General features: G+C 36.5%; 1 protein-coding gene and 1 pseudogene across 1 annotated transcript; one reads left to right on the top strand and one right to left on the bottom strand.

Moving 5' to 3' along the window:
- Positions 1-6596: 6596 nt before the first annotated feature.
- On the bottom strand, positions 6597-14882 carry LOC140136024 (glucose-fructose oxidoreductase domain-containing protein 1 pseudogene; annotated as a pseudogene).
- A 171-nt stretch (positions 14883-15053) lies between these two features.
- Positions 15054-20915, top strand: LOC140136023 (peptide methionine sulfoxide reductase-like). Its single transcript, XM_072157730.1, has 4 exons — positions 15054-15298; positions 16764-16915; positions 17548-17799; positions 19530-20915. The coding sequence occupies exons 3-4, from the start codon at positions 17666-17668 to the stop codon at positions 19735-19737; spliced, it is 342 nt and encodes a 113-aa protein (XP_072013831.1). The 5' UTR covers positions 15054-15298; positions 16764-16915; positions 17548-17665; the 3' UTR covers positions 19738-20915.
- Positions 20916-21937: the final 1022 nt, after the last annotated feature.

Raw genomic sequence — 21937 nt, 5'->3', positions numbered from 1 at the left:
GTTTACTCCAGTAGTGTTTCATATTATTTTGTTGTGATTTTTCCATTTTTTGGTTTGTTTTTTTTTTAAGTGAAAAAAAATTCTAATGCACAAAATAAGCCGTCAAAAACCCAATGCGCTACAGGAAACAAACTTTTTTTTTTTGCCTAATAGGAAAAGTTGATTCAGAAATAAAATAAGATTGATTGAAGCAAATATTTGTGTACAGAACAACTCTAACTGAACCAGTAAAATATATTTTATAATCTATAGAATTATGAAAGGCATTTAAGTATTGTTGGGTATAATATGATTGCTTTTTGTACCAAGATATTTTGTGATGCACAGCAGTTTTTAAAATTGCATGGCCATATCTGTATATATAAGAATAGTCACTGGTGTATTTATTTTTTAGTCATTTTGAATGATCACCGACCTGTATTTTCATAAACTTTATCTAGAGTATAACGTATTCAACCTAATTAGCGCTCTTCCCCAATAAGCGCTGCTTTTATTGTTTTCAAATGACAGCTATCTAATTAAGCAGCCCCTGTTCAATGCAGCTGTACAAACTAAATTCTGTAAAATGTCTAATTAAAATCATCTTCTCAAACTTCCTGAATGGAATTATGATTTTGACATCAGATACACTGTATTTTTAAATGTGTGTGCAATTTCCCAATTTTGATGTTCAATTAATAATCTAAAATAAGCACCCCCTGAAAGTAACTGACTGGGTGCTAATTAGGGTGAATATGAATTAGGGTTGACCTTTTAACATCTTGCACAAATCCCAGCAGGGTTATGTAATATGCACAGTATTAGTGGCACAACTCAGTACTCAATTAGAAAATGTATTGTGTGCATATACATGTAATGGATGTTGTTTTGTCATTCAGGTAAACATTAAAGCCATATTGTAACATTTCCATGAAAATAGATTAGTATTTCTTTTCTATAAAATGTGACTGGACACAACAAATCAGCCGTAAACTCGGCCCCCGGTCAATTTTGTTTTATTTCGTGTTTAGAAAATATACATTATAAGCTTTAAAATAGTCTATCATTTGGCTTCAAACGATATCCAGAAGCAGGGTTATGGTTTGTTGAACTCTGCTCCTTCAACAAAATGGTACCCTTTTTCGGTTTTACATGTGTCGCCTTTTCCATATTGCTGGTAAAATAAAGTCATAATTGGCGCTCATTTCAAATCATTGTAAGTCAACGAGGTTCAGGAATGTCCTCTCATTGTTTATACATACATAGACAAAATACAATGCAATAACCCACCACTTGAACAAGATTTAGCCAAAGCATACAAAGACTAGAGCTATTTAATGATTCTATATGTGTACATCCATATCAAAATGATGCACTTGTCGGATGCTACATGTGTCTCATTTCACATATCAGCTAGGAATATGTACAGAACAGACTCGATTCAAGTGGAGGTCTTGATGCTTGATATGATACACTCCAATAAAGCAGAAGCTTGACGTAGGAGGTCACTTCAAATCATCCCCAGTTGACATGGTTTAAAAGGAATGTTCTATGAATTCCAAAAGCATGTGAATTGGGGATGATTTGAAGTGACCTCCACTTGAAATGAGTCTGGTATATTCCTAGCTATTATGTGAAATGAGACACATGTAGCAGCCGACAAGTTCATCCTTTTGATATGGATGTTCACATATGTAGAAGATTATTATCCTCTTCAGCAATAGGATTATTGATTAATTTAAACGCTATCAAATGAGAAACTAACTGAGACACATATGAATACGACTTTCACGCATATTTTGCACTGTATCTCGGAATACAATTTGCCGAGTTTACGGCTCATTCGTAGTGTCCACTCACAAATGTTAGCTTTAAATTACTGTCAGATAAAAAATGTCCCCTTTTAAGTTTGAGCCAAACAATTTTTGCAGGGTATGTTAATTTAATCAAAGTATATTACGATCGCTCTGTGAGTAGGGACCAGGCGGCATACATGATACTTGAAAGTGGTTTGTCCGGTGCAATATCCATGGCTAGAATACTTTGATTTAATAGTGTAAAAAAACAATTTTGAAAAATGTTGAGGGCATCCTCCACAGCAAATTTTACAATACAATATCAGTGAATATGGCTTAATTTGATAGTGAAAGTAAGTGTGTGAAAATACTACAGGATTCTTGTAAAATAATGTACACATTATTGGTTAACTGTATACACTACTTGTCTATATTTCCTGGGAGCAATCCGTAGCATAAATGTCTTTTAGCGAGTTGAACTACTTGACCTTCTGATCAACTATAGAAAGCTAAAACATGGCTTCTGAAATAGTTTGTTAAAATTTGTCTTTCAATATTTATATCTATTTTGTTACTCATATAAAATAGACTATATGTACTTGCATTAATTGTTTCTAATAAAACAGCTAAAAAGATTAATTTTACAGGAATTGGAATTGTTTGTTTTTAATAAGCTTGATGAAACACATCTGACATCTAAATCTAATGTTATTAGGGTATATACAGAAAAATCAACCTCCATATACAGCCTCATTTGGGTACAATTCTGGTTTACCCTGCGCACATGGTACAATTCTGGTTTACCCTGTTTTAGGGTTAGGTTTATACTTGTGTGCACCAGAATATATACCAGAATTACAAGGTTTTGAATTAAATCAAATACTGGAACTTACAGTTTTTGCAACTTGCTACGTTGCATCTGAAACCATCAGACTTCATCAGGCAACTGACCCGCTGGGCTGGTCATGTGACATGCAACGTAGCAAGTTGCAAAAAATGTAAGTTCCAGTATTTGATTTAATTCAAAACCTTGTGATTTTAACGACTGGATGACTGAGAATATTCACTATTTTATATACCAGAATTATTCCCAATGCGATCAATTTGAATTTAAAAAGCTCAGTGTTAAAGCAGTTTCAATTTAAAAAGCACAAGCTGTCTGAAGTGACAAGAGTTTTGATATTTCTTCCTTCAGGGCGATTCTTCGTAACAGGCACAATATACCATGACAGATCAACAGTTATTTGCTGTGCTCATATTTTAAAAGAAAAGTCTGTGTAATGTACTTCTGAAATTCTCTTTTTGTCTTTTAAATTGGTTTGGTGGAAATAAATTTAGTCACATCATGCCCAATTCGCTGTCGTAGTGCACGTTAGTAACCATTGGTTACTGCTCCAAGCCTGGGCTCATACACCTGTTCCGAATTTTGATATGCCATAGGCTTTGTGTTGTGATCATTTCGATCAGTGGTTCGTAACAAAGAAAGCGTGATCCAGTTGACCTGGCAACGGCAATATTGTAACGTGCACTACGACAGCGAATAAGGATCAACATTAGGCAGAAATCCTAGATCTCAATTTCAATATATTGCTGATTTTGGTCAGATTTGATCAGATTTTGTCATATTTGTAGTGTTCTGTAAGTAACCTCTCATCACAGGACCATTTTGTATTCAAAATTAAGTAAATTTTAGCCCTAAGGCTAATTTTTATTTACTTTTATAAATTGTCCTTGTTTTGTAATTATTGACCAAATAAGACCAATTTGGGGCTAAAAATTACTTTTTTTATACCTTGGTTTTAGATTTTACTATCTTGGTGCGAGAGACTGAGAAAGTGCCCAAATACGTGAGCACGAGAGTGCAAACTCTGGCAAGATATTCGAGGACATTCAAATCTTGGGAACTGAGCCAGCTACAGTATGTGTAGTTTTGATCTAATCAATTGAAATGCAGGTACCGTATTCATTCCAATAAGCGCCCTAGGCGCTTAAAAAAGTCATTTTGGGTGGGCGCTTATTTTTTACATTGTTTGCCTAATTTTTTCCAACAGGCGTTTATTTGTAGAGACAATTTTACATTATAAAAGGGTCCTGAGACGTTCTAGTAGCTTTTACACAGGACTTATAATCCCCCAGCTATTTCATTGTATCGATGTCTTTCCGTCACTTCAACATTATTGGTACGGTACCCTTTAGCAAATTGAAAATACCCCAGATACAGATGGGCGCTTATTGGGGCATGTGCGCTTTATTGGAACAAATACGGTAACTTGTGAACAACAAGATGGAGCTGGTCCATTCCGTGGCACCGGGATGATGTTGATCAAAAGTCATGTATGAGTCCTGATTGATGTATGGGTTATGGTATGTGGATAAATTACAATGTATTCATCCAAATTCAGTCTTCAACCTTAAAAAGACACAATTGCAAGAAAGTGTTTATTTATTTTGTAAGTTTTATTGCACTTAATATAATCATTAACATGTTTTACACTGTACATCATCAGTATATGCAAAATACCTAATTATATAGGCCTATTGGCAAATTCATCTATCTGAATTTCCATCAAAACAGATACAGTGGTCATGGTGGTTATCAATGTTCCTATTTCGCAAACAAATTTTGCATTACCCGCGATTAAAAAAAAAAAAATTCTGTTTTGCGCACCTCAAATGAAATTTTTATCCTCTAGTCCCGGGGTGGGGGAGCCGGGGGGCACTCAACTTGAATTTTGGTAGTGGTGTGCGGAGCGGAGCGCCAAACTTTGGGAACTAAGAACTGATTTTCGGGCAAAATAGGGGCTTGAAGAACTGAAATGAGGGCCAAATTATAGGCTGTTCAGCTAAAATTTCTAAATTATTTCCAAATTTGAGCTTAAAGAGCTACAATTGTCAGAGTTTGACATGTTTGAGGCTCAAAGAACTGGAGCAGATCCAAATGTGGGGCTTTAGGAACTGCCGGAGAGCCTGAAAAAGGGACCCTTGACCGCCGCACATACCCGTACCACCTTAACATGTGAGTGCCCCCCGGCCTTCAGTTGTCAAACAAAATATCAAATTTTAATATTTGATCAATTGTTGGAACAAAAACATGAATTTTCAGAATTTCACCAAAATTAATTGGCCACCATTTTAAATTGCAATATAGCCGACTTTGGGGGCATCAAAAAAATTGCAAACATATGATTTCAGTTTTAGTGATCCATAAGCTATACAATGTACCAATGTTTGAATTCCATTAAGATCAAAGAACTTTAACATGTAGGAGTTGAATACAATTTTTGATAGGTTTATAGCTCAGTGGAACACTGCCCCATTTCCATTTTTGCCATTTTTAGAAAATTGTGTTTAAAAAAGATATTTATTAATGAATTCTGACTTAATAGTCCTTTGTAATACAATACAATATAAAGCTACATGTCGTCACAAACCTCATGCACTTTTTGCCCTTGAACATGGATGAAGCAAACCCTTCAATATAAAGTCTACACCTACAAGGCTTTATCCATTTTCAAGGGCCAAAAGTACATATATGAGGTGTTTCCTGCATGTACTTTTGGCCCTTGAACATGGATGAAGCAACCTCTTCAATATTAAGTCTAGAGACCTACAATGCTTTATCCATGTTCAAGGGCCAGAAGTCATGAGGTTTTTCCCGCCCACTGACGATGTATGTTTCACAGAGATGAGGCTGTGTTGCACTGAGCACTCGATTTGGAATATCAATACAAAACACAATTTGTTTCATTGGTAATACATGTACATAGTACTTAACAGTAACATACTCGAAGAGTCAGATGCAAAAAGTGCATATTGTATATGCAAGAAGTATGTCTTTGTGAATGGGGCATTCTGTATGCCAGTGGTATGTTCTTTGTAAATGGGGCACAGGGCATTCACAAAGGACATACATATATATATATACTACTGGCTTGCATTACATACACTTATGTGTGCATCAAACAAAGAACACCAACTCAGCAGCAAGGAGGTCTCAAAACTACCAATGTGCGACCTCATTTTTTTGGAGCAGGTCGCATTTGTGCTTCTTTTGCTATATACATGTAGAAGGGTGTCACTGTCAATTTAAAGCTACATTTTTGTAGCATTATTATGTTGGTGGCCTTAACTCAACAAGTTCGAAAATGATGCATGGTGTTACATGTTTATCGGCCTTGGCATCTGCACTCTTCATTTTCAAATGGAAATCTAGTCTACTTCATAGCCCCTTTTGGAAATACTTCAATCTCATCTTATCTCACAAAACTCATCTCACAATGATTACATATTCAGAATGAGGATTGTTCCCATCCGAAAACTGCAACGCCCCAAGAAAAAAGGGTCTACTGACTTTGGATATGCTAATGGTTATGGCATAATTGAATACGGTAATTAATTAATTACTTTCTGGTGGTTGAGTGAAAATGACCAAAAATCCTCATAGACTTCACACACAAAACTTCAAACATGGGTGCACCGTCTAAAGTTTACCTAAATTTCATGAAAATTTTGCATGATGTATTTTTACACCAAAATGAACAATATTGGGTTATAGAAATGTTCAGAATCACCCTATAAATGCATGTGTTGGTGGGTCACTGACAAGGTCATAATCCCAAGTCAGCAGTCCCCTTTTCTCTGGGCAGATGGTCACTGGGGATGTGTTGTGTTTTATAGAATGGCTTAGCTGGTGTGAATTGTTTATCAGAAAGGGAATGCAAAGCCGTCTAATTGATGGAAATCACCATATACATGCATGTATCATGCAAGTTCCATAAATAGAAAGCAAAATTATACTGAACTACACTACTCAAATTTCACCGGGTCAACCTGCATTTTCAGCGGATGTTATTGCTCTGAAGATTTGTTGTTGCTAGTGATGTTGAGACACCTCCGATGACCTCCCGAAAGGGCACCGGATTGACTGGGAGAATATAAAAGTGTTAGAGAGGGAGTCTTATTTAAGGACTTCCCTCGCAGGGTCTTAAAAGCTATCCATATCAGAACTAAAAGACCCAGACTGAACCGTGACAAAGGGTTAGACATCAACCCTGTTTGGGACAATCTCCTGGAACCAAGGAGGCGCCATAACATCTTCCTGTTTAATGCCATCTACACCTGTCACGTCATCAGAGGTGTCTCAACAACATCACTAGCAACAACAAATCTTTAGCGCAATAACATCCGCTGTAGATACCTGTTGACCCGGTGAAAGAGCTCCGTTGAGTGTACCAAATTTGAGTATCAAAGAAGTATAATTTTGCTTTATTTTTACGTTTACCGCTACGTATGAATATAAGCATTATAAGCTCTGTAAAGTTCATAGTCTTTATAGTCTTTATGAGATAAAGAATCTATTCCTATCATCCTCATTGACAACCACAACTGGTTGCCAAGTGCCAGTCCTGTCAGACTCTCTGACAGCATCCAGTACAGTCTGAACATACATGCCATCCTCAAATGTTGCTGCTAATGTCACAGGCTCATCATCCCAGCTCAGGCGTTCTTTGCGCCTTTCAAAAGACTCCTTCAAAGCATCAATAAGTTTAAGCATCCCTTTGAAATAGGGCAGAGGGAGCTCATTGCTGGCTGGCGGAATCCCTTGTTTCTGACGTTCTGTAACATGCTGAATATCTGCCATCAGGAGTTGCTCGCGAGTCATTCCCGTTGTCAAACCAAAGAGATCGGCTTCACGGATCACCAGCCGACCTTCCGAACCAATCACAAGTAACTCCTGCTTAAATTGCCCAGGTACGTGAGTGTTTAGTGTGATCGACGCAGTTGCTCCTCGGCTGAGTTCCATCTGGATTGAGCAGAAGTCGTCACTTGTGATGTGTCGGATCCCACCGATATTCTCAGTTTGCTTCACAAATGTTTTCACCATGCCGCGGACTTTGATGGCCTTCTGTCCCGTTAGAAACGTTATGATGTCTATCAGATGGGATCCAATCATATTTAAGACACCACCGCCCATGTTCTCATCACACATCCATGTGTATTTGTCTTTGAGCAAACTACCGCATGTCATTCTAACATCGCACAGGAATACTTCACCAATCTCTCCATCCTGCACCATCCGTTTCAGCCTTGTAAAAGCTGGCAGAAAACGAAGTCCATGATTCATGATGGACATAAGGGAAGGGTAATACTGTGCTGCTGTCACCATCTTCGCAGCATCCGACTTGTTGATTCCTGCAGGACGTTCGCACAGTACATGTTTACCGATACCAAGTGCCTTTGAGGCTACTTGAGCATGCAGATGTGGTGATGTATTGATACATACGAGATCAACTTCTTGATGAAGCAGTACATCATCTATGCGATCTGTGTGGAACGGTATTCCAAACTGTCTTGCAAGATCTCTGGCTTGTTCTTCAGTTGGTCCCCATAATGCAACCACTTTCACCCCAATAGCTTGCAGGGTAGGTATCAATACCCTTGCCATGGAACCAGTGCCAACGACACCAACACCTTCCAACATGGTTAGTATCAAGTTAGCACTTGTTCAGTTCAATTAGTCAATTTGTAGTTTGGATTTCTTACAAGTTCATACACCTGTTCTGTGAAGGACCAAAGTCTGGTCTGGTACTCCTCTTAGGTCTTGATCCAAACTGATGTTTTAACTCTGTAAACAGTAAATTAAAAAGAAATACAAAAATGTTAGGGATCACCTGTATCTGTCCTATCTTACAAACATGATAAAACATAAGGTCATGTGTCCTGAACTCGCCACCCTTAGTGTTACATCACAAATACTATGAATTTTTACACCAATCGAGTTTCTAATTAGATCAGGGCCGTGACACTCGTATTCAATCCCTGTATAAAAAGTGAAGTCACTTCGCCGGCAGTTTGATTGACTTTGATTGACATTGATTGACTGTTGCTATGCCGGTTGCTATGCAATCCAGTGCGCAGCCTGAAACTTACGCACTTGTGCACGTATTTCATTTGCGTGCAGTCAAAGGAACTTATCCTGTATTGCATTGACAGCTTTCGTCAATGATTGACAGTTCTTGAACATTTCAGTGCGCAAATTAGTCTTAGTTCCAGGCGTGCAAGTACACATACGATTGTAACGCAATTTGAAAGTACGTTTATTTGTTTTAGGAAAGAAATACCCTTTTCATTACATTTTGTGTTAGTAGAGAGAAAATTAGACGCATTTGTTACTTGTTTTATTGATTTTCGAGCTAATTTTAATGCACATTTAGACCGCTACAGTACAAACGACAGTCCGTCTTGATCAAGTCTAACATCGTCAGGCTAAAATCTCCTCAATCTTGAACGACTGTTGAGGAAGTCTATTTAGAGCTATTTTTCCAAGATGACGCACACCGACTGCCAATAATTCGGACCCGTTCCGGCAAAAATACAGCTTATTTAGCCAGTCTCATCATGGGGTCATCGAAGAGAATATTTTCCTAGCATATTGAGGTAACTCCTTGGCTACGTGGTTTAAAAAAATATGATAGTAATGGAAAGAAACTCCCAATTGTTCGCCGTTTTTCGCCATTTAATTTTTTTTGAAACGATGACGTAAACATGCATCATCTCTTCCACAGAAAATACACTCCTACACGCATAGGGGTACAGCAATGCCATCACATGCATGATCGTGCATTGGCTGTGTGACTGACTTCATTTGCGCAAACGAGTGGCTTATCCTATAGTATATTAGGTCGTGTGTCTTGAGCTCGCCACCAAAAAAAGGTGGCGACGTTACATTTTGCCAAAGTCGACTCAAAACAAATGATGATATCTCTGTCAAGCAAGAAGTTATTGTCATGCTTGTGGTATCATTTTATTGCTAAATAAAATGCACTTTCAACCCTGTAAAAAGAAATACTTGAACTTTTTTAATACTAACACTGTGCTTCATGGAATTCAGAATGGGCAGGGTGGCGGTGGTGGGGGATGTGGTACACACAAACTCCATGGGATTGGTATTTTTAGTGTGTAATCGGCTTCTGTAAAGGCTGTAAATTGGATTTGGACTCTATTTTGCATCTAAAAGACTCATGGCCTTACAGCTAAACAACTCTACTAATTGTTTTTAATCATTTACGATTGGTTTAGTCTAGAAAATACAAACTTTTCCATAAAAAACTACCCGTTGTCATATTAAACACTGTAGTAAGTAATGCAGATGTCTTCAAAATCTAAAAGTTACTGTAAAATTTTAATTACTTATCCTATCATAGTCAAAGTATAGATTTTCTGAAGGGAAATGTGACGAGGAGTCTAAATATGGACATATTTTTTCTGTATGAGTTAGGGGGAAAATGTTTAGGTTCAAAATATGTTGAATTGTAAAAAAATCTAACATACTTTGGGACACCCTATATTCCGAGATTACCAAACAGCTGTGATTTCGGTTTCTTCTTAAGTCAGTTGGCTCTCCATATCCTCTAACCAAATGAATGTTGTTTACTTCCAGTCTATTACTTTAAGTTGGTAATAAGCAATGCATTGAGTGACCCATTTTTTATCAAAATCTTTTTTATTCCACCCTGTATAACTTGCAGGTCACCCTGTATAATGAGTTGAAATGTATATATTTGAATTTCTTATGCCTTCAGCTTTCCAAAAATGTATACTTTTTCTAGTTTAGGGTTGATGATTGTCGAGATAATCTAATTAGAAACCCGGTTGGTGTAAAAATTCATAATATTTGTCATGTAACGCTAAGGGTGGCGAGTTCAGGACACACGGCCATTAGTACTCGAGAATCCTTGATTAGATTATCTCCACAATTATCAACCCTAAACTAGCAAATTAACTAGCAAATTAGTTTCCATGTTCCAGTGTATGATGCGTAGGCCTCTTCCCTTGTTTGCATGATTGTATTAGGCCAGCGGGTAAGCATCATTAATTGATCTCGTACACTGGTATGTAATGTGTTGTTTGTACTGTTTGCCCCCCATGACTGCTCATATCCATAAGTACCAGACTTGAGTCCTGTTTATCAGGGACAGTCTGTGTAGCTCAGTGGTAGAGCGCTCGCCCGACAAGCGAGAGGTCTGGGGTTCGAGTCCCCGCACATGCAGGTATGTCCGGAGTTTTTACTCTGGTATATATATATCTGCCTATGCATGTAATGTTTCCATTTGTACTAGTGTGCGATGCGTAATTCTTCTTTCCCCTGTATAGCAAATTAAAGTACCGGTATACATTTTTGGAAAGCTGAAGGCTTTTAGCAATTCAAATATACATTTCAACTCATTATACTAGGGTGTCCTTCAAGTTATTCAGGGTGGAAAAAAAACTTTTGGATAATAAATGGGTTACTTAATGCATTGCTTATTACCAACTTGCAGTTGCAGTAATAAAATGGAAGTAAACAACATTCATTTGGTAGAGGATAGAGGGAAGTCTACTGACTTTGGAAGAAACCAAAATCACAGCTGTTTGGTAATCTCGGAATACAGGGTGACCAAAGTTTTACACCTCTCTCACTCACTTGCTTTACATTTCCTAATTTCCTTTTCCATTTGCTCTAACTTGCTAGTGTGACATTATTTTTCTAAAGAAGAAAATTGTATCCAAATGGTTACATTTGTCATTTCAGCACATCACATCAAAGCTCCCGGCATTCCTGTTTTAAAGAAAATTTTAATTTATTGTGTTTCACTTTCAGAGGTTACAAATTTGTCAACACATATTATTTTCCTCATATGGTCATGTGCGCATGAACACACAGGTCAAAACGGGATTAGCAGTTGGATGTCTTCAGTGCAGTGATCCCTTTGCAGCTAGATGATGCTATACTGGGATTGGTGCAGGTGCAGCGTCAGAGCCATAAAGGTGCAGGTGAAGAATAAGGTGAAGAACTAAGCAAAGTTGACAAAACAAGATGAAACCGAGGGTGCGTTAAAAAGCCTAGTATGGTGACTACAGCAGACTGGAACCCACAGGTACCCGCATCCCTTTGATTAGACTTCTCCGTAGTCCACTTGCCCATTGTGCATACTCTTAAAACTCTGATTTAATTAATTTGTGCACAATTGATAGATTTTCACATCTGATCTTTTTAGTCACCGTACTCCCTCTGTTGGCTTCCCCAGTGGACTACTTACTTTCGATTGCAGTTAACAAGTTTAACACGGTTGTCTATGGATGAGATTGTCGGATTTCTGGCCTACTAAAATTGGCCATGATGTAATGCATCTTTAAATGGATCTGGCTTGTGATTGGTCGCCCAGATCTCGTTATGGTTTAAATCCTCCGGGCATGTGTCGTTACCATTGATATCTACATTGTACACTTGCTATGCGGCGCTTTGTGTACTAGGAGCATGAGTGCGTCTTGTACGTACAGGCTTTTGTGTTTGTGGTTAAATTGGATTGATAAACAAGTATGATTGACAGTGTGTGTTATGGATGAAGTCCCCGGTCAAAGTCCTGTTAAAAATGCAATGTTCATAGTCGACTTTTAACTACATGTACATGGCTTTCGCGATTATTAAACTGGTAGGTAGATTTAAAAATTAGAACTGTTTGACAGTATTGAAGATTTTCACATCTGATCTTTTTAGTCACCGTACTCCCCCAACGTTTGTTGGCTTCCCAAGTGGACTACTTACTTTCGATTGCGGTTAACAAGTTTAACACGGTTGTCTATGGATGAGATTGTCGGATTTCTGGCCTATAAGTACTGGAGTGCCAATTAAGGTGGCTGTGTACTCTCAGACATGCATGTAGTAAAAGTGCAATAACTTTGTAATTATTCAGCATAAAACATATAAAAGTATACATTTTTATGAAGGCAAGACATCAATAAATCTTAATATAAATACAGATTTGGGGTAAAAACAACAATTTTGAAGAAAATTACAAAAAAGTGAGTTTTTGGCAATATTTGTTAGGTACATCATAACAAAAAAACATTCTTTCCAAAATATTTTATTTTGTTTTTAGCTCAATCTTGAGGCTCCATTCCAAAAACGGTTTTTTTATTTTTTTGATATTGGCCTTATTTTTTGAGATATTGACCATATAAGGCATCAAAATGAACTTTTTAAAATTCAAAAACGCCTATTTGCACAAAATGATGCCCCAAATCGGAAATAGACCAAAATATAAAAAAATGAGAAAACCGTTTCTTGAGTCGATCATGCTTTTTACGATGATCATATTTGCTTACCTATAGATGCTGTATTTATTGAGTTATCGTGTACCTAAATCTTCATTTTACCGAGAAAATGAACATTGAAATAATGGCCGTTGAAGTTTAAAGTGGTCACATTTTGCACTTTCATCGAATCTCACAGGAGAATGCGACAGTTTTCGCTTTTTGTAACTTATATTACGTGAACATCGGGTAAATCCACAGCCCCTTGAGAAGTTTGAGCGAAATCCATTCATAACTTGATATTTAAATCGGGGAAAGAACTTGAAAAACCCCACATTTTATCAGCTAAAACGGAGCCATTTGACCACTAGGTTTTTGTGAAATCAGTGCTTCCGTGGTGTTTCCATAAGATGCGCCAGCGCATGTAGATAAGCGTCGCGTGTCGTCAGCGTGTTTGTGCGTTAACAAATTGCGCGATACGCAACGCGATGAGTTGTTGCGCGAGTGTACCTTGCTGGTACAACAAAGATTTTCTTTCCTTTTCAATTTCAAACACGAGTGGAATAGTGAAATAAAATCCTTAAAATATTACAGTTGGAGTTTACAAATCTGGATTTTCATTCCTTGTATTTATAAAAAACATAACAAGGTACAAACATATCATAAAAAGTCAATTTTGAGAAAGAAACAATGGCTAGAGTACACAGCCGCGTTAAAGGAGTATTTCGTGATCCTAGCATCCTCTTTTTATGACATTTTTCAGTACATATCCACGAAAAAGCATATTCCCAAAATTTCAGTTGATTCCGATTTTGCGTTATGCGAGTTATGCATGATTATGTGTATTACACTGCTCCATAGACAATACGTTGTAATTTCGTTCTGGTGCACCAGAACGAAATTCAAATTTCGCGATATCTTTGCTAAACGAATTAATCTGCAAGAAATATTTTGTACATAAACATTATGTATCCAGAGTATTCCAGTGATATAAAAATCTCAACTTTTTTTGAGAAAAGTGGGGGGATGAGGCTGTGGATCACGAAGTGCCCCTTTAGGCCAAGTCAAATAAAAAACATGTTTCACGTCCGGTTTTTGAAAAAAAGGAGGAAGAGGGGCTTTTATTTTTTATTTTTTATCGCAAAATCGGTGTAAATACCCATAATTAGAGCTGTTTTAGCGAATACAATAATGCCGGGAAAAAGGAGGAGGCCTCTTTTTATTTGTTGTTCTGAGAGATAGGCCCCCTCTAACTATCATAAAAACCTTATAAAAGTGTTTCTTGTATATTAGCAAGGCTATAGAAAGCATCTCTACTTCCTAGACATAGTTTTTGAAAAGTTATAACTGAATTTCAAAAAATAAAAATAAAATTGAAGAAACCTCAAAAAAGGAAGCGGGAGGGGACGTGAAACATGTTTAATTTTTTATTTGGCCTTAAATATAATATGTAGCATTTCTAAAGTGTTCATGTATCAAGTTTGTGTTTTACTTTCAAACAATCATTAAAATGAAGATGTCATTCAAATGAATGCACTATATCACAATCATATTTACCATTTCATTTCTCTCAAAATTTCTGAAAATTTCAAAATGTCTTATTTATTTCAAATTAAAAAGAAAAGGATTCGTCTAATGACCGGAAACGCTATAGATATCTCTGTTTTGTATCTTAAGTCTATGGAAACATGTACTGATGATGAAAAGCTATTAATAGTATTTTAGTGATAAAAGCAAGCATGTAGTAAGCTTAAGCTAAACATGCTAAAGCCAAGGCAAAGCTACTATTTGTATTTAGTATTCTCGTCTTGGTTCCAAATTCGGAAGGTATAGCAAGATCGCCTTAACAAAAACGGGATTTAATATTGATTCGCCCTCTATTTAGACCATTAATTCACATCTATTATGTTAGATACATGATGCGTTACATAATAATCAACACCGTTTTATTTGGGATTACCTTAAAGTGGTAAAAATCGTGCAAAAACAACTGCGACTGGTTTACTTCCGGAACTTTGCTGTGTACAATTTTAGTCTTTAATGCAGTCTGTTTTGATGGGACAAAATCAATATGAAAATAATACGGTAAGATGATCTCAATCTGTGCTAAAGTCTACTCATAATAAATGATTACGCCCTCTATCGTTGTATAACAGCTGATTACAAAACAACAACAAATGTCAGGTGCATCTTTACAAATGACACAGCAAGAAAAACTCAATAAAATATACGTTCACGGGTCTCTGATCCTTTTGTAAATTACCTGGTTAACTTCTGTAATACATCCTGGTTCAGTGTGTGAAAGGCAAAGGAAGTCCAAGTTGATGTCGTCACGATACGGCCTTGGACTCATAAGGAAGTTGTTTTCCATCCAAACCAGTTCCAGTATCAGTTCCAGCAGCACTCATTCAATTATCAAAACTACAGCAAGCCTAACATCAAAACCACAGGTATTAAAGATATTGTTTTTAATCATTTAATATTATTCGATTGTTAAATTTTCTGGAACTGACAGTCGAATGACAAATTGACAAGATGCATGGGCATATAAAATAAAGTAAAGTTAATTATAAACATTTATTTTGAAGCAGACAGGCAGTTACATTTTCATGGTTGAAGTGGACTCGTTTGGGGATTGTGTGAGAATATTCTACTTCCTCATCCGTCATTTTACAACAGGCATGATAGGCCTATACAAAGAAGGTTTGTCCCAGGGGACTGTGTATACTATAGGCCTACATTTTTTACATGCATTTTTTTAAATGTTAAATTACCATTTTTTAGTTCATGAATTCATTAAGTCCCCCTCCCCCATCATGCCCATGTTTTGATGATTATAATAATGAGTTTCTCTTATTATTCTTAGGCCAAAAAAAAAATTGTTTGTTTGTCCACGTCCGACCGACAGTGTACCCTGGTCCCAGCCGTGCTGCTTTTTTTTTTTTTAATTTGCATTGAATGTGCTAGTAAAACAGTGGAATTTAGGGAAAGAAAATGTAAAGAAAATAAACAGTATAACATGCAAAACCATCTTAAGAGTTAAACCAGTAAAGTGCTGTGTGTTTAACTTATTTACCAGTCTTCAAATTGTCAGTTTCAAGTGCAATATCTGTAAAAAAAAAAAATCCGACCTACCGACCCAACTGTTTCATGATCTGCCTCTATGGACAAACAAACTATTTTTTTTTGGCTTTTTTTTTTTTTTTTATTTGCATGCCTTTTTAACTAGCGGCCCAGGATGGGGGGGGGGGGGGTAACTATATTGTTGTATGCAGTGTGCGCACAACAAGAAGCATATGTGTTGTACATACGTACCTGAATAAATCTGTATCATGAAATAGGGGAATGTACCTTAATCATGCAAGAGTTGTGTACATGTTTATGATGTTATGACATATGATCTAGGGGAAAACCCAGATGGTTGCAATAACAACACCATTTAAGGGGAAAATCCCCTGAGATAAATAAACACTAACACTAACAGTACCGGACAAGTTGCAATAATGAAAAGTAATGTCTATTACTGTATTAGAACATTGGGAAAATCCCAGATGTTAATTTAAGGTGGTAGGCCTACTACATGTACATGGCCCTGCCCAATTTTGTGCCTATTTTTGCATTTTTCTCAAAAATTGGAGTTACAGTCAAAAATGAGGTGTGAAAACCAATACTTGATCAATCAATAACTCTTCTTGTCTGGAGTCACTGAAATTTCAGTGTTGTAACTGGATTCCTTGCCCCTATAATATAACTTTTGTTATCTGTGTATTATTAGTTTTTGAGAAAAATGCAAAAATAGTCACAAATTTATCAATGTAGTACCACCTTAAATGATCTAAAATAAGTAATTTTATTTGATATACAATACATAGTGCGTCAACCATTCAATCTTGCATTTTATCTTAATTTCTACAGATCATAATGGCAGATGGGAAGAGAGAGACAGCAACATTTGCACTTAGCTGATTTTGGTTTCCCGAGGCACAGTTTGGCTGTGCCCCGGGGGTGACCAACACCAAGGTTGGGTACACTGGAGGTACCAAGAAATCTCCAACATACCACAGCCTGTGAGTACATCAATTCTCCACTTAGGAAGAGATCGGATACTGATATTCACATTCAGGCCAAAATAAAATAAATTCATGTTTCCACGGTATTTAAACCCGTCCGTCCCTGTTTTTTGGTGCCGCAAAAGTTCTGATTTTATGAAGTTGTTGGAAATCACATTTATTTTATTTTTCCTGACTTTCTGCCTTTAAGAAATACAGTTGAATTTAAATAGAAAATACATTACAAAATCCCAACCCATGAGAGTAATTTCGAATAGTATGCACAGGAAATCGCAAGCTCTATAATATGTGTACATGTTTGTTTAATGTGTAGTAAGATGTGTGTCACATTAGGGATAATAATACAAGCCTAATTGGTAGTTGCTTAATTATATTGGTCAGTACTCGTGAAGTATGAGAAGAGTTTAAAGACCGAGTCATACCATTTTTTGGCTAGATTCAAGTGTAAAATTGGTTGAAATTTCAGTATTATGTGCATATAAAATTTTTCCATAAAATAATATTTTTTCCTTTCTTCTGTCCCAATATCTCAGCATTACACCAAACAATTGTGAAAAGACATTAAAAGTGTTGAAGAATTCCAAAAAATTCCATAAACTTTAAATCAAATACTTAATTTCTTCTTCTAGGGGTGACCACACGGAGACGGTGCAGATCACATTTGATCCAGATCAGACCAGTTATGAGAAACTTCTTGAGCTGTTCTGGAACAATCATGATAGCACCGCCTGCCTGAGTCGTCAGTACATGTCAGCTATCTTCTATCACTCGGAGGAACAAAAAACATTGGCTGAGAAAACTAAAGACGAGCATCAGAAGAAATTGACACGTACAATTCAGACAAAGATCAAGAAAGCAGACATATTTTACGATGCTGAAGAGTAAGTTGCAGAGCTCCCTTTTAGGATACCAAGTTACCATTCATGTTTTTTTCACTTGCACTTGTGAATTTAGTAAAATTTAAAATTTCTGTGTGCTTTGTGTGTATTTGTCATATACTTTCAGCAGGTCAACAGTTATATTTTGGGACCAAGTTGGTTCCTATGACCATAGACATTCTAATGTAAAAGTATAGTACAATAGTTTATAAGAGACTGAAATAAGACTCTTACACTCTGAAGTTTCCAGCTAGCCCCTAACACTATAAACCCTAACCCTAAACCTGACCCATGCACCCTAGCTTAATAAACATTTATCCAGCAAACATATGAACATGGTCAAAGGAACCGATTTGGTATACATGTACCTCGGTCAACAGATTCACTCGACTTCACTAGTCTCTACTTTTGACCAACATAAGGTGCACCATGCAGCTTCATTATTAGAGTGGAAATGCATAGCTTTTATTATATGGCCATGTGTCTTGAACTCGCCCCATTTTGCGTTGCACAGCCTTTTTGAGCTTATTTACGCCTTCCGAGGTTTAAATTGACATAAAATTTTAAATATACACTCTACCCCATACAAACTATACATTTCCTGAAAGGAAATTGCATGAGCAATCCAAATATGCCATTAAAAAATTGTAGAGGGTATTGTTAAGTTGTCCAGACTGAAATTGTCAGCTAAAATTTAACTTTTTCGTTTTTTATATTTCAAGACATATTTCTTTAACCTCTGCCCCGATCTTTAATTGCTCATCATATTTGAACTCCCCATGAAATTTCCCTTCAGAAAATGTATACTTGTATAGGGTTTGGGCACATATACCTATTTTCTTACTGTTTCGGAAAATGACCTTAAATGACCTTTGACCTGTGACCTTTGACCCCGCCTTTGACCTAAAACATAGCTTATCTAATACCTCTTTACTTATGGACACTTGGGTCCAAGTTACATGGAGAGGGGCCTTATAATTTGCAAATGGGAGCAATTTAAAAATATGACTGCAATGCTCATGATGCTATGCCTTCCATAGGATTTGTACAGCCCGCTTCCTCAGCAACCGCTTCCTCAGCCACCGCCACCCTGAATATTCCAAAAACAAATGGACATACATGTACAGGCATGAGAATTTTCAGTTTAAAAACTGAATTCAGTTTTTTTTTTATTCAAAATTTCCGCAACTTTATTTAATTTCAGCCTGTTTTTGGTACTTTTTGCCCAATTTCACGCGCATTTTCAGTTTTTTCAGTTTTTTTTAGGAAAGTGCAGTCTCATGCCTGCATGTATCTCCAACACTCTAAAACACACATTAATGAATTTCGCACAGCATGTAGTATGGAGTTTCAGCTTTAAAGTGACACCACACTTATGTCTGTAGTACATGTGGTTGTCAAGTTATAAACATTTTTGGCGAAAGGATCTGGAAAAATGCAACGCCACCACCCTTTTTGGGTGGCGAGTTCAAAACACATGACCATATATATAACTCATACAAAGACTCTTGTCGTTTGATTGGCCAGTTACTTTTGATTATTTTTGCTATTATTAGCATCAGCTACAAACAGACTAACACACTCCGCATGAATGCAATATAGTCAATTTCATTGTGGGCGATTTTTTTTAAATAAAAAAAAAATCGATTTATTTGTCAAACAATCTGATTTGATAGTGACACCACCATTTTGTGACCTGTTATTAACAAAATTTCCTTTCATTTCTCCTTCAGTTACCATCAGAAATACATGCTACGTCAACAACGTAACCTTCTTTCCAGCCTTGGCTTCTCAGACAAGGAAATCCTCAATGGACACGCTGCATCTCGCCTCAATGGCTATGTTGGCGGATTCGGTACTGCTGAAGATCTGCAGAAGGAAGTGGCAAAACTTGGATTGAACGAGACACAGGTCAAATTGGTGCAATCAAGGCTGCGTTAGCTAAATGAACTGATATTGTATTGAACTTGTATGTGGTGGTGGACACAGGGTGCTTTGCAGTATTTCTATATTTTAAACAATTTTAACTTCGCTGTAAATGATCCACAATGATTTTTCTCCTGGATGAAAAATGCAACAAAATACATACTAGTAATACTTTAGGCAAAAATATATGTTTCCTATAAATTGAAGCATAAATAATAGTTGCCCATGAGTATGATCTTTTAAAAAAACAGGAAAATTACTTGCTTCATAAACTTCACACATTGTAAGACCATACAACAAAGCAGTAAATATCAATTTTAACTTTTTGATGTGTTAGACACCGGTCCCTCAAGAAATCTGTGAAAATATCATGCACATTAAAATATTATGTTAAATACCCCATACAGCATTCGAATAGAAACAAGGAAGTAGCTAAACGTATTAATACTTTATCAAATGTTTCGAGGTACCTAATAGTCACTTACTGGTATTATATACTTCCTGTTTTAAGTCAGTGATTCCATCCAAAATAATTGACACCCCTCAGCCTCTGGCTGGATTATTTTTATTGCATTTTTTAGGTTTGTAAAATTGAAATTTTCAAGCATTTTTTAAGCATATCTTAAATAATATCTTGTACTTAAGTATGTAAAAACTATTGGGTTATTGGAGTTGAAATCTATACACCTCTATAGAAGACAACAACCTTAATTTTCCACACAGGGGGTGTGAATTCCAAATGAGTTAAATACCTGTCCATTAAAATACCACTGTGTTTGATAGCTTTGTGCTAACCTATATGATAGTAATTTTAAGTCTGTTCAACCAATCAGAGATATTATGCAAATGAGAGTACTACTGGCTGGTGGGTCTCTATCGAGTTGTGTGTGATAAATGTTTAACTATGGCAATAAATTGGGCTATAACTTATATTTAATGCATAAAATTGAACAAAACACTTTATAAAAAAAAGCATTTGTATGCAAATTTGCATTGTAAATTTCTTTGTCTAGTAGTGTCAACCCTGTGTATATGGGTGTGCAGCCTATGATGTTCGCTAGCCAACTCAAGTCCTCTCTTGAAGCTGGTGGATTGATGAATCTTTCTGCTACCATTTTACATTTGGTTGACACTACAAGGCCAATGAATTTTCATGTAAACTGCAGTAAATAAACTTTGATGAATTTATATAATGTACTATATTTTGATTGGCTTATTAAAAGTGTGTTCTTGGGTTTGGGTTCCAGTGTTAGGCTAATGAATTATGAAAGCCGATTTTTTTGTTTGGGTTCCTGTCACTCGCCCTCACTTCATTCAGGGTTTTTGATATACTTATAAATCTCACTTGGGCTATAAAACATTCGTCTTTCAGTGAGAGCTGTAAATAACAACTAGTTTTACACTTGCATTTTGGTCATATGTGACGTGTCATGTCAAAAGGAGACACTTTTGGGCAGGATCGTAAATGGAGAAATAGCCAAAAGTCTACCCGGTGGTAATTTTTTCACAATTTGGGTTTGTTGTGAATTTGTGATGTTATTAATGTTAAAAATATTGTCTGATATAGTTTCAGACCGGAATATAACTGGCATCTTGTATTTTTTGAAACATATTTCAAGGTAATTCCTACTCTCAACATTGTCAATAATATTTTTGAAGGCCGATATCTTAATTTCCAATTTTATAATACCATAACTTACGAACTCAATATCTTCAATGTGGGGCAAAATATCTCTATATTTAAGATATGTAAAAATCACATTTTGACATGACACGTCACATATAATGATAGTCACAAAACTAATGAATAATGAAAAAGTTACCTCACTATACTCTGATCAGCTCTCAATAGGCGGCGACTCATAACATCGTGGATTGATACAGAATGGCGTACACACAGTTAGGCGCAGCACCTCACGAACTAACTGCGCTTTGCGTTTAATGCTAATGACTGCTTTTTGTGAATTCTACGCGTGCGTAAGTTGGAACTTTATTTACTCGCGCAGTAACAAAAACCGAATAATTCCCGCCTATTAAGAGCTGATCATAGTATAGTTAGTAGTTATCAGAGGTAAATATGTGACAGAAAAACTCAAGATCAATTGCCTAACACAGAGATGTACTTTAAAGGTGATGATTTTGGTATCAGGTGAAAGCTAATAGTTTCTCATAACCCTAGTGAAATTTTACATGGAATTGGTTTCTCTTTGGAGGC

The sequence above is a fragment of the Amphiura filiformis genome, chromosome 16, assembly GCF_039555335.1.
Source record: "Amphiura filiformis chromosome 16, Afil_fr2py, whole genome shotgun sequence".
In the NCBI taxonomy this organism is placed as follows: Eukaryota; Metazoa; Echinodermata; class Ophiuroidea; order Amphilepidida; family Amphiuridae; genus Amphiura; species Amphiura filiformis.
The sequence above is the reverse complement of the archived record's forward strand: the minus strand, read 5'-3'. Positions and strand labels throughout refer to the sequence as shown.

Excerpts from the sequence above, each read along its gene's own strand:
- LOC140136023 (XM_072157730.1), top strand. The coding sequence starts at position 17,666 with ATGTCAGCTATCTTCTATCACTCGGAGGAACAAAAAACATTGGCTGAG. Across the intron at positions 17,800-19,529 it reads ATATTTTACGATGCTGAAGA|TTACCATCAGAAATACATGC; the intron begins GTAAGTTGCAGA and ends TTTCTCCTTCAG.